The 13276-nt window shown below is 46.9% G+C and overlaps 1 protein-coding gene across 1 annotated transcript in view; it reads left to right on the top strand.

The window, feature by feature from the left end:
- mapkbp1 (mitogen-activated protein kinase binding protein 1) overlaps window positions 1-13276 on the top strand; it is a 284611-nt gene that overhangs the window by 259522 nt on the left and 11813 nt on the right. The window contains exons 23-24 of the mRNA XM_070878826.1: window positions 10491-10668; window positions 11903-12161. Coding sequence (XP_070734927.1) covers window positions 10491-10668; window positions 11903-12161 — 437 coding nt within the window. The remainder of the gene's footprint in view (window positions 1-10490; window positions 10669-11902; window positions 12162-13276) is intronic.

Here is a 13276-nt window from a genome sequence, read left to right as displayed (position 1 = left end):
GCCAGCTTCTAGCACAATGTTTTTCAAATTAGTGCAAAAGATCGCAGAAAATTGGTTGGCGTCGAACATAATTTGTGTTTAAAATTCTGCAATCTTTTGTGCTGGTTTGACCGATTTTCGGCGAATTGCAACAAGAACTCCAGGCCAACCGAGCAGAAACGCCAGGCCACTCTCTACCAGGAGTACAGTGGGGTGGGATACTCAGACTAATTTAGAAACATAGAAAATAGGAGCAGTAGTCGGCCATTCGGCCCTTCGAGTCTGCACTGTCATTCAATATGATCATGGCTGATCCTCTATCCCAACACCATATTCCCGCTTTATCCCCATATCCCTTGATGCCTTTTGTGTCTAGAAATCTATCTATCGCCTGCTTAAAGATATTCAGTGACTTGGCCTCCACAGCCTTCTGTGGTAGAGAATTCCACAGGTTCACCACCTTCTGAGTGAAAAAATTTCTCCTCATCTCGGTCCTAAATTTCCTACCCTGTATCCTGAGATTGTGACCCCTTGTTCTAGACTTCTCAGCCAGGGAAAACATCCTCCCTGCATCCAGTCTGTCCAACCCATCAGAATTTTATACGTTTCAATGAGATCCTCTCTCATTCTTCGAAACTCTAGTGAATACAGGCCTAGTCGACCCAATCTCTCCTCATACGACAATCCTGCCATCCCAGGAATCAGTCTGGTTAACCTTCGCTCCATTCCCTCTATGTCAAGTATATCCCTTCTTAGGTAAGGAGACCAAAACTGCACAATACTCCAGGTGCGGTCTCACCAAGACCCTATATAACTGTAGTAAGCCATCCTTGCTCCTGTTCTCAAATCCTCTTGCAATGAAGGCCAACATATAATTTGCCTTCCTAACTGTTTGCTGCACCTGCATGTTCCCTCAATGACTATCTGTCCCACCTGTGATAGAGACTGTGGTTCTCGTATTGGATTGTACAGCCACCTAAGAACTCATGTTAAGAGTGGAAGCAAGTCTTCCTCAATTCTGAGGAACTGCCCATGCCGATGATGATGTTTGCTTTCAATGATTGGTGTACAAGGACACCCAGATCCCTTTGTGCATCGATATTTCCCAAGCTATCACCATTTAAATAATACTTTGTCTTTATGTTTTTCCTACCAAAGTGAATAACTTCACATTGATCCACGTTATACTGCATCTGCCATGTGTTTGCCCGTTCACGCAACCTATCTAAATCGCCTTGCAGCGTCATTGCATCCTCCTCACAACTCACAATCCCACCCATTTGAAGGAGACAAGGTGTCTAAAGCAAACTTCAACAACAGTGTTGTGATAGATGTAATGTATTTGCTTCATGGGTTCTTTGCTTAAGAATTCATAGCAACACATTGCTATTAGTAACTAGTTGGTTTATTAACAAAGGTTTAACAGTCACACTACATGTTACCAGTTCATCCACTATGCTCACAACTGCATACCTCATTGTGGATGACCTAGACCCAACTGACTGGGGTTTTATTGAGTCTTGTAAACATCACGTGACTGGCTAAGCCACTCATAATGCAACAGCTCTACAAACCTGTGAGCATACTCACAGGGACATACATTGCAATAGATCAGAGCCAGAGGAAAGGATTGGATGTTATGGATTGAGTTGGTGAGGGATAAGGGTGGCAGTATTTTCCAGAGCTAGAAGGAGATGTGGAAGTTAAGGGAGATGTGAAAGTGGTCAAAGCTAGCCAAAGCGCTCACTCAGAGATAGCGTGGCCAAATGAAGGGGGTAGCTGCACGTGTGCATGGGCGAGATGATGTGAATGATGAGGTTCAGTAAATGCATGAGCTTGGAGAGTGAGAGCAAGAGGAATTAAAATGAAGGTTGAAGTTACAGAGAAAGAAGACTTGCATTTATACCGCGCTTTTCACAACCTCAGGATGTCCCAAAGCGCTTCACAACCAACGAAGTACTTTTGAAGTGTCGTCATTGTTGTAATGTAGGAAATGCGGCAGCACAGGGATAAATGGGTCATTTTCCGGTTGGCAAACTGTAACTAGTGGGGTGCCGCAGGGATCAGTGCCAGGGCCTCAACTATTTATAATCTATATTAATGACTTGGATGAAGGGACTGAGTGTAATGTAGCCAAGTTTGCTGATGATACAAAGATAGGTGGGAAAACAAGTTGTGAGAATGATTCAAAGAATCTGCAAAGGGATATAGATAGGTTGAATGAGTGGGCAAAAAATTGGCAAATGTAGTATAATGTGGGAAAGTGTGAGGTTATCCACTTTGGTAGGAAGAATAAAAAAGCAAATTATTATTTAAATGGAGAGTAAAAAATGCTGCGGTACAAAATGATCTGGGGATCCTTGTACATGAAACACAAAAAGTTAGTATGCAGGTACAGCAAGTAATTAGGAAGACAAATGGAATGTTGGCCTTTATTGCAAGGGGGATAGAGTGTAAAAGCAGAGAAGTCCTGCTACAACTGTACAGGGCGTTGGTGAGGCCACACCTGGAGCACTGCGTATAGTTTTGGTCTCCTTATTTAAGGAGGGATATATTTGCATTGGAGGCAGTTCAGAAAAGGTTCACGAGGTTGATTCCTGAGATGAAGGGGTTGTCTTATGAAGATAGGTTGAGTAGGTTGGGCCTATACTCATTGGAGTTTAGAAGAATGAGAGTTGATCTTATTGAAATGTATAAGATTCTGAGGGGGCTTGACTGGGTAGATGCAGAGAGGATGTTTCCCCTCGTGGGGGAGTCGAGAACTATGGGGTATAGTTTCAGAATAAGGGATCGCCCATTTAAAACAGAGATAAGGAGGAATTTCTTCTTTCAGAGAGTCGTGAATCTTTGGAATTCTCTACCCCAAAGAGCTGTGAAGGCTGGGTCATTGAATATATTTAAGGTGGAGATAGACAGATTTTCTAACTGCAGGGGAGTCAATGGTTATGGGGAGCGAGCAGGAAAGTGGAGTTGAGGCCAAGATCAGATCAGCCATGATCTTATTGAATGGCGGAGCAGGCTTGAGGAGCCGCATGGCCTCCTCCTGCTCCTATTTCTTATGTTCTTATGCAAGCTCCCACAAACAGCAATGTGATAATGACCAGATAACCTGTTTTAATGATGTTGATTGAGGGTTAAGTATTGGCCGGGACACCGAGGATAAATTTGCTGATCTTCTTTGACATAATGCCACGGGATCTTCTACGTCCAGCTGAGAACATCTCATTCGAAAGACGGCACCCACGACAGTGCAGCACTCCCTCAGTACTGCACTGGAGTGTCAACCAAGTCTACTGGAGTGGGACTTGAACCCACAACCTACTGACTTCATAGGCAAGATTGCTACCCACTGAGCTGCGGCTGACAGGTTGAAAAGAAATAAGGGCAAAAATAGAGACTTTGTGGATGTCATGTATTTCACACCACTGTATATAACTGTATCTTACCATGCTATACATGACTGTAACTACATATGACCTGTAACCACAAGCATACTTTACCACCAGGGGTGCACTTGCAGGAGACACTGCACACCTGTCCCACACAGTTATATAAAGGCAGGTCTCAGGCAAGTGTGGCATTCCAGAGCTGTGAAATAAAGGTGCAGGTCCTGAGTGACCTTGACTTCAACATGTGCCTCATGTGAGTCTGTACTGCAGGGTCTGGACTTTACAGTGGCGATGAGTTACGGGATCACAGAATCCACAGAATGGCTACCAACGGCTCAGATGAGAAATACAATGCTGGAGATAATTGGGAGGACTTTATAGAAAGGCTCCAGAAAAGCTTTGTAACCAAAGACTGGTTGGGCGATGATAAAGCAGACAAGAGAAGAGCCCATCTCTTGACCAGCTGTGGCTCGAAAACATACACCTTAATGAAGGACCTGCTAGCACCCGAGAAACCAGCAAGCAAGTCGTTTGAAGAGTTGAGCACACTGGTGAGAGACCACCTGAAGCCAGCGAGCAGCCTACACATGGCCAGACACAGGTTCTACAACTACAGACGCTGTGTGGGCCAGAGCGTACCCGACTTTGTGGTGGAACTTCGGAGGCTGGCTAGTTTATGTGAGTTCTCCGATGAACTAAGGAGAGAAGTACTGAGAGACTTTTTTATTGAAGGAATAGGCCACGCTGGCATATTCCGAAAGCTCATCGAGACCAAGAACTTGACCCTAGAGGTAGCAGCACTGGTCACACAGACATTCTTGGCAGGAGAAGAAGAAACGAGGTTGATCTATATTGCATGTACGACAACTAACGAAACATCGGAACAAGGGGTTCACAGCGTGAAACAAGCCGCTACCCCCACACACAGACAAAGGCAGGAGAGCAGGCCTTCAACAGCAGGCAGTGGCGCCAGAAGCCATCAAGTGCCACATGAACGGCCGTTCACACCTCATCAACCCACAATGCGAGCAATCAACTATAAACTGAGAGAAGCTCAAGAGAGATCAGGCAGATGCAGCTCATCCTTTGGAAACAATGGAAGCGGTCTGTGCTGGAGATGTGGGGGAAGGCACTCATCAAGGGGGTGTCGATTTCAGCATGCCGTTTGCAGAAACTGCAACTATACAGGGCATCTGGCCCGCATGTGCAGAAAAACAGCAGCTCGGCTGATATACGAATCGGAAGGGTCGGAAAGTGGACCAGAAGACGGTGGGGACAGTGCCCAGGACACCGAGGTACAGCGGGTCAACACGATCAATGGCCACTGTTCTTACAACAAGACGCCTCCAATAATGATGAGGGTCCTACTCAACGGGATACCTGTCAACATGGAACTGGACACGGGAGCGAGTCAATCTCTCATGAGCGTTCAACAATTTGAACAGCTGTGGCCGCACAAAAGCAACAGACCAAAACTCACAAGGGTCGACACCAAACTAAGGACCAATACCAAAGAAATCGTCCCAGTCCTTAGCAGCGCCATGCTCTCAGTCACACACAAAGGGACAGTGAACCGACTTTCCCAGTGGATTGTCCCCGGAGATCTCCCAGCACTGCTGGGGAGAAGCTGGCTGGCAAAACTAAATTGGAAATGGGATGATGTTCACGCCATGTCGTCAGAGGAACGGACCTCCTGCTCAACAGTTCTAAGTCGATTTGAACATCTCTTTCAGCCAGGTGTGAGCACCTTCAAAGGGGCTAAAGTTAAAATCTACATCACACAGGATGCTAGACCGGTCCATCACAAGGCTAGAGCTGTGCCTTATGTGATGAGGGAAAAGATTGAACATGAACTAGACAGGCTTCTGCGGGAAGGCATTATATCACCTGTGGAATTTAGCGACTGGGCAAGTCCCATCGTCCCCGTCATGAAGCCTGATGGATCCGTACGAATCTGTGGGGACTACAAATCTACCATAAACAGAGTCTCCCTACAGGACCAATACCCGCTGCCCAGAGTGGAGGACCTATTTGCCACATTGGCTGGAGGAAAACTTTTCTCAAAACTAGATCTCACATCTGCGTACATGACGCAAGAACTGACCGAAGAGTCTAAGCTACTCACCACCATCAACACACATCGAGGCCTTTTCATGTACAATCAATACCCATTCGGCATCAGGTCGGCAGCTGCCATATTCCAGTGCAACATGGAGAGTCTGCTCAAGTCCATCCCGGGGACGGTTGTATTTCAAGACGACATACTTATCACGGGCAGGGACACCGACTCCCATCTCCGCAATTTGGAGGAAGTACTAAAGCGGTTGGATCGGGTAGGCCTATGAGTTAAGAAATCCAAGTGTCTGTTTCTCGCGCCCGAGGTTGAATTTTTGGGCAGAAGGATTGCCGCTGATGGAATCCGCCCAACAGAGTCCAAAACAGAAGCAATTCGCCTGGCACCCAGGCCCCGGAATGTCTCGGAACTGCGCGCCTTTCTCGGGCTACTCAATTACTTTGGGAACTTTATGCAGAACTTGAGCATGCTGCTGGAGCCGCTCCACGTGCTACTCAGAAAGGGGTGCGATTGGTTTTGGGGGGACGCCCAATAAGGCACACAACCTTCTATGTTCCAACAGTGTTTTGGCTTTTTTTGACCCAGGTAAAAAGCTAGTTCTTACATGTGATGCGTCAGCATATGGGGTCGGGTGCCTTTTACAGCATGTCAATTGTGCGGGTAAATTACAACCCATTGCTTATGCCTCCAGGTCACTTTCGCGGGAGGGGCGCGGGTACGTTATGGTGGAGAAGGAGGCGCTCGCGTGCGTGGACAGTGTCAAAAAGATGCACCAATACCTTTTCGGGGCCAAGTTCGCAAATCCCTCACGTCCCTGCTATCCGAGAGCAAGGCAATAAACGCCAAAGCTTCGGCATTCAACGGTGGACACTCATGCTGGCGTCTTACGACTACACAATAAGGCACAGACCGGGCACAGACAACTGTGCCGACGCGCTTAGCAGGCTACCCCTGGTGACCACGGAAGGATCCGACGAACAGGACTGTGAGATGGTCATGGCAATCAATGCCTTTGAGTCCACAGGTTCACCCATGACGGCTCGCCAAATCAGAGCCTGGACAACCAGCGAACCCTCGTTATCCTTAGTCAAAAGATGTGTTTTAACTGGTGACTGGGCAGAGGCTCGCAATGCCTGCCCCGAGGAGATCAAACCTTTCCATAGGCGCATGCATGAACTATCACTACAGGCAGACTGCCTGATGTGGGGCAGCCGAGTAGTCATACCTTTGCGAGGCAGAGAGGCATTTCTCCGTGAGCTATACCGCGAGCACCCGGTCGTCGTTCTCATGAAGGCCATAGCCAGACCCCACGTCTGGTGGCCTGGCATTGAAGCGGACTTGGAGCTCTGCGTCCGACGGTGCACCATTTGTGCCCAACTCAGCAATGTCCCCAGGGAGGCCCCCCTGAGCCCCTGGCCCACCAAACTGTGGTCGCGGGTGCACGTAGACTATGCGGGCCCATTCATGGGCAAAATGTTCCTTGTTGTCGTTGATGCATTTTCAAAGTGGATCGAATGCACCATTTTAAACTCGAGCACTACCTCCACCACTGTGGAGAGCCTTAGAACCATGTTTGCAACGCACGGAATGCCTGACATACTGGTCAGTGATAATGGTCCGTGCATCACCAGCGCAGAATTCCAAGATTTTATGAGTGACCATGGCATAAATCACGTTAGGACGGCACCGTTCAAGCCGGCCTCCAATGGCCAGGTAGAGTGAGCAGTGCAAATCATTAAACAAGGCATGCTTAAAATCCAAGGTCCCACGCTGCAGAGCCACCTGTCGCAACTGCTGCTGGCATACAGATCTCGTCCGCATTCGTTGACTGGGGGTCCCCCCACGCAACTATTGATGAAACGGACCCTAAAGACTAGGCTCTCGTTAATCCTCCCAGAAATGCATGAAATTGTTGAGGCAAAGCGCCGGAAGCTAACTGAGTAGCATGACCGAAATTCGAGGGGGAGGTGGAATGAGATAGGGGACAAAGTGTTTGTGCTAAACTATGGCAGGGGTCCCAAATGGCTTGCAGGGACAGTAACAGGCAAGGAAGGAAACAGGCTACTGGTTGTACAAATGAACAATGGCCAAACCTGCCGGAGGCATGTAGACCAAGTCAAAAGTAGATTCACCAACAATACTGCAGAACCAGAGGCAGACTACAATGTGGAACTCACACCATACCTGGTGGACCGACAGAGGGAACAACCTGAGGAAAGGGCAGTCTCAACAGACAGCCCAGGCGAGATACCAGCAATCATACTGAACGAAACAGACAGCCCAGGCGAGATACCAGCAATCACACCGAAAGAAAAACAGGCACCAAAGCAAACAACTGAACCGCAACTAAGACGCTCCACGCGAGAGCGTAGACCATCTGAGAGACTGAACCTAGAAAGACAATAAGATCTTAGGGGAGGGTGATGTCATGTATCTCACACCACTGTATATAACTGTATCTTACCATGCTATACATGACTGTAACTAGATATGACCTGTAACAACCACAAGCATACTTTACCACCAGGGGTGCATTTGCAGGAGACACTGCATACCTGTCCCACAGAGGTATATAAAGGCAGGTCTCAGGCAAGTGAGGCATTCCAGAGCTGTGAAATAAAGGTGCAGGTCCTGAGTGACCTTGACTTCAGCATGTAGGTGGGAAGATCATGGACATGGGGAGAAAAAATAGAGTCGAGATAGGAAGAAATAAGTTCTGTGGGGCAAGAACAGGCTGAAACGATGGGTCTACTGGGGAAGTCCTGTTTGTGGATCTTGGGAAGGAGGTAGAAGCGGGCTGTGTGGGGTTGGAGAACTATGAGGTTGGTGGCTGTGGAGGGAAGATCTCCAGAGAAGATGAGGTCAGTGACGGTCTGGGAAATGATGTCTTGATGTTCAGTAGTGGGGTCATGGTCCAGGGGGAGGTAGGAGGAGGTGTCAGAGAGTACTTTTGGAGTGTAGTCACTGTTGTAGTGTGGGAAAAGCGGCAGCCAACTTGCGCACAGCAAGCTCCCACAAACAGCAACGAGATAAATCACCAGATCACCTGTTTCAGTGATTTAATGATTAAGTGAATCTCAAAGTGTCAGACTTAAGAGATTAGGAAGTTCCCAAATTGTAATCCAAGCGTGTGAGAAATTACTGGTTTCAGTCGGGGCAGCGATACATCACCACGATCGGCCTTGGCGTCTCTGGGCTGTGGGAGCGGGGAAAATCTGCCTGGGGTCCCCCTTGTTCATTGTTTGGTGGCCCTGTTGGAAAGTGCATTTGGATAAATGCCATGACGGGATGGGGCTTGGCTGAAAATTCTTCCTCCCTCCCCCCACCCCCACCCACGCATCCTTCAGTGGTCTAGCTAGACAATGCTCTCAATTACCAGGGTCACTCTTGAAGAAGAGCCAGGTGATGGATGAGCCACATATATTGAGTTGTCTTTCAGATGTTTAAACCGACGTCTGCTCTCTCGGGGTGGACGTGAAAGATCCCACAGCCGCTACTGGAAGAAGAGCAGGGGAGATCTAAGCAATGTTGGGCCAATATTCATCCCTCAACCAACAACACTTTAAAAAAAAACATTATCCGGTCATTATCTCATGCTGTTTGTGGGAGTTAGATATGACCCTTACGGCTAAAGGGATCAAGGGGTCTGGAGAGAAAGCAGGAATGGGGTACTGAAGTTGCAAAAATGATCAGCCATGATCATATTGAATGGTGGTGCAGGCTCGAAAGGCCAAATGGCCTAGTCCTGCACCTATTTTCTATGTTTCTATGTTTCTATGTGCCTCGTGTGAGTCTGTACTGCAGGGTCAGGACTTTACAGTGGAAGAGTCCTTCCATATGGCACTCAGACCTCTCCTAACTGCTGGTTATGGATTGGCCAGAGTGAATCACTCCTCAGAGCTTTGAAGTGGCAGTTCTTGAGTACCATCTGTTTGCTCAGCTTTCTTCTGATGAGCATTGTCACTACTATTAATGACCATTTACTAACCATCAGTCTGAATTGTCCCCTGACACTGAACAATGCTATTGCCAAAAGGATATTAACAGCAGCACAGATAATATGAAGCTAAAAAGCTCTAAAGTGAAACTGCGATTTAGTAAAATCAAATTCTCTCCATAATGAGTAAGACAATCAAGCCCATGGCGAGGGAAGGAGTGTTTGTTCTTATAACACTTCAGAATGCAGTTTTCAACAGGTGACAGCTAGTTGAGTCCTGTGCATTACTGATCGAGCTAATGAGCTCCCTGACAAGATCCGAATCGGAGTCCAGAGGTTATATCTATCAAGTCATCTACCGTAGAGTCACCAAGCCCTCGAACTGAGAGTCCAACACTACTGTCGAGTCACCGAGCTCTTCACCGAGCCCTGAGAACATCTGAATCAGAGACCCGAGGTTATATCTATCAAGTCATCTACCGTAGAGTCACAGAGCCCTGTAACTGACTCTACTGTAGAATCAGAGAGTCCTGTAACTGAGAGTCCAACACTACCGTAGAGTCACTGAGCCTTGTAACTGAGAGTCCTGTACTGTAGAACACATGAGCCATCTGAATGGGTTACCCATTCATTACTTCAGTACTCGTTGAATTTTGGTCTGTTATTCATCTGCAGGGGCTATCATGTCCTCTAACAAAGAGACAAATGCGTTCCTGTTAAAACCATCATAGCCTCTGGATTGGACTTGCAGGCCCTTTGAATGGTAGCCCAATGCACTACTAGATATCCTAGATTGGATTCCTACATGCAGCGTTTAGAAATAATATATGTCTGAATGGAAATTTGGCAGCCGTACCACTGAATTACTATGTGCCCCAAACAGCAATCCAACCCTCTGCTGGTGGATCGTCCATGCTCTCTGTATAGGAGTCCAGCACTGTTACTGAAGCTATCTCGTCATCTGGACAGGGATCAACTACCAGAAGCTGGTGAACAGCTTAATGAGTTTGCCAAAAATTATAGCAAATGACCTACCTCCCTCATATATTGTGAAACCCCCAACATCCTACTTGGAAATGTACTCATGCTGTTGACATTATTATGTTTTCAGAAACTCGCCAGAACTTACCTCCAAGTTCCTCCAGAATGATGAGTCAGGAATCAATCAGCTTACATTTCCTGTCTCTAACTTTGAGCACCAAGGTGAGGAGGTCTTCAAAGTGAAGAGTGAGAGCAGGAAGCAAGCACCACAGAGGCAAGAGGAGGCAGTAAAATGCAGAAATGATGATGTAAGTACTGCATTACATTTAGGATTTCCCCAGCATCTTTCCTCATGTATACAGTTACAGTTTCCATAAGCATACCGATCCCGCTCTGAAGTCAAGGCCCTGGAGAGGGTGCAGGGGGAGATTTACTGGAATGGTACCAGGGCCGAGAGTGTACAGTTATATGGATAGACTGGAGAAGGTTGTTCTCCTTCCAGCCGAGAAGGTTAAGAGGAGATTTGATAGAGGTGTTCACAATTATGAGGGGTTGGTAACCAGGGCACACAAATTTAAGTTAATTGGCAAAGAAGCAGAGGGGACATTAAGAGAAATTATTTTATGCAGCGACTTGTTGTGATCTGGAACGCACTGCCTGAAAGGATGGTGGAAGCAGATTCAATAGTAGCTTTCAGAAAGGAATTGGATAAATACTTGAAGGAAAAAAATCTGCTGGGCTACAGGGATTAGCAGGCAGAGGCACGATGGGACGAATAGCCTCCTTCTGTGCTGTAGGACTCTATGGCCTAGAAATCCGGGTGCACCTGTTTGGGGGCGGTAACTCTCTCAAGGTGCGAGAGTTTGCGCTAGGCGCAGAAGTCCCGCTAATGGGAGACGCAAATGACCCCAATTTCACCCCCTGTGATTCTATGAATCAAAATCTGCGTCTTTGTTCTCTGCTATGTTTGATCTACCAATTAATTGCAAATGCAGGGAATTGTTCCCAGAAGAACGTGTAAATCGCCCACCATGTTTTTATGTCACTTCAGATTATGTAAAATAATGCATTTAAAGAGACAACTTATTACTGCCACACTCATACCCCATCCAGCAGTACGTGATAGACAGACCATAGTGTCACACAAGAGATGAGGTTGGCGGTAAATCAATCCAGTGGAGATGTTGTCAGTGAAACACTTCAGTGGAGGTGCTGATACTGTCACTCCAGTAGAGATCTTGGTTGCGAGCCACATCAATGGAGCTATTGATGGTGAGCTACTTCAGTGTAGATGTTAGCAATGAGTTAGCCAGTATGAGATGTTGGTGATGAGTCACTGCGATGGAGATGTTGATGTGGGCTCACTCTGATGGAGATGTTAAGGTGAATCACTCTGATGGTGATCTTAAGATAGGTTCAGTTGAATGGGTTAAGAGCAGAACATCAAAAGTTGGCTTCTACATAAAACCGGAGCCATACATCATCCCCATGGATTAATACGTTTCTTAAGGATTTACTTTTTCTGATCTTGTTTTTCTGCAGCTCACATCAAAGGTCTTTTCAGTGTTGAATTCTACCCCAGTGAAAGCACCACCTAGACCAGAGTCCAGTACTGTTCCAGATAAGCCAGTGTCTGTCAGAATGATGTACACCCAGAGGAAACGAAATCTGGCTCTGGAAACACGTAAGGTGTTAATCGGGACAGCAAAGGGGCAGTCATCCTCAGCACTCCCAAGCCCAGCTGTGTCACCAAGTCCATCCATGAGGAAATCCCAATCTGTCCATGACCTGATTCATGAAGGTAAGAAGAAAGGAGATAGTCAGATATACTTGCACCAAAGAAAAGTTGATTAAAGAAAATGAAATAACTTGCATTTATATAGCGCCTTTTATGACCTCAGGATGTCCTAGTGCTTTGATTCGTTCTTGATTTGAACCCTCCAAAGGAAGAATTACTGCAAAGAAACCTCTGCTGTATAAATGTGTCTCTGATGCCAGCTGTCCGGAGAACATATAACATGTTCATTTTCTGTTCTCAATACAGATGATGAGAAGGGATCTAACCTTAGAAGTCTAGTAGCATAGAACTGAAGGTATAGTTCTGTGTTGTAACAGGGCAACCATGATTTGAAGTCTTGGTGTTGGCCGATTCTTGAGTTCAGTCATCTCTCGGGTGGGCTGTTGCTGGGTGACCATCTTGTTTTGGCGCCTCACAGCTTATGAGCCTCCTTATTGAGGGTCCCATACTGTAAGGATCTCTCGATATTGAGGGTCCCATACTGTGAGGATCCCTCGATATTGAGGGTCCCATACTGTGAGGATCACTCGATATTGAGAGTCCCATTCTATGAGGACTTCTCGATATTGAGGGTCCCATACTATGAGGACCTCTCGATATTGAGGGTCCCATACTGTGAGGATCTCTCGATATTGAGGGTCCCATTCTATGAGGACCTCTCCATATTGAGGGTCCCATATTGTGAGGATCCCTCGATATTGAGGGACCCATACTGTGAGGATTTCTCGATATTGAGGGTCCCATACTGTGAGGATCCCTCAATATTGAGGGTCCCATACTGTGAGGATCTCTCGATATTGAGGGTCCCATACTGTGAGGATCCCTCGATATTGAGGGACCCATACTGTGAGGATTTCTCGATATTGAGGGTCCCATACTGTGAGGATCCCTCGATATTGAGGGTCCCATACTGCGAGGATCTCTCGATATTGAGGGTCCCATTCTATGAGGACCTCTCGATATTGAGGGTCCCATACTATAAGGATCTCTCGATATTGAGGATCCCATACTGTGAGGATCCCTCGATATTGAGGGACCCATACTGTGAGGATTTCTCGATATTGAGGGTCCCATACTGCGAGGATCCCTCGATATTGAGGGTCCCATACTGCGAGGAT

The sequence above is a fragment of the Pristiophorus japonicus genome, chromosome 4 (genome assembly GCF_044704955.1).
Source record: "Pristiophorus japonicus isolate sPriJap1 chromosome 4, sPriJap1.hap1, whole genome shotgun sequence".
NCBI classification, from domain to species: domain Eukaryota; kingdom Metazoa; phylum Chordata; class Chondrichthyes; family Pristiophoridae; genus Pristiophorus; species Pristiophorus japonicus.
The sequence above is the reverse complement of the archived record's forward strand: the minus strand, read 5'-3'. Positions and strand labels throughout refer to the sequence as shown.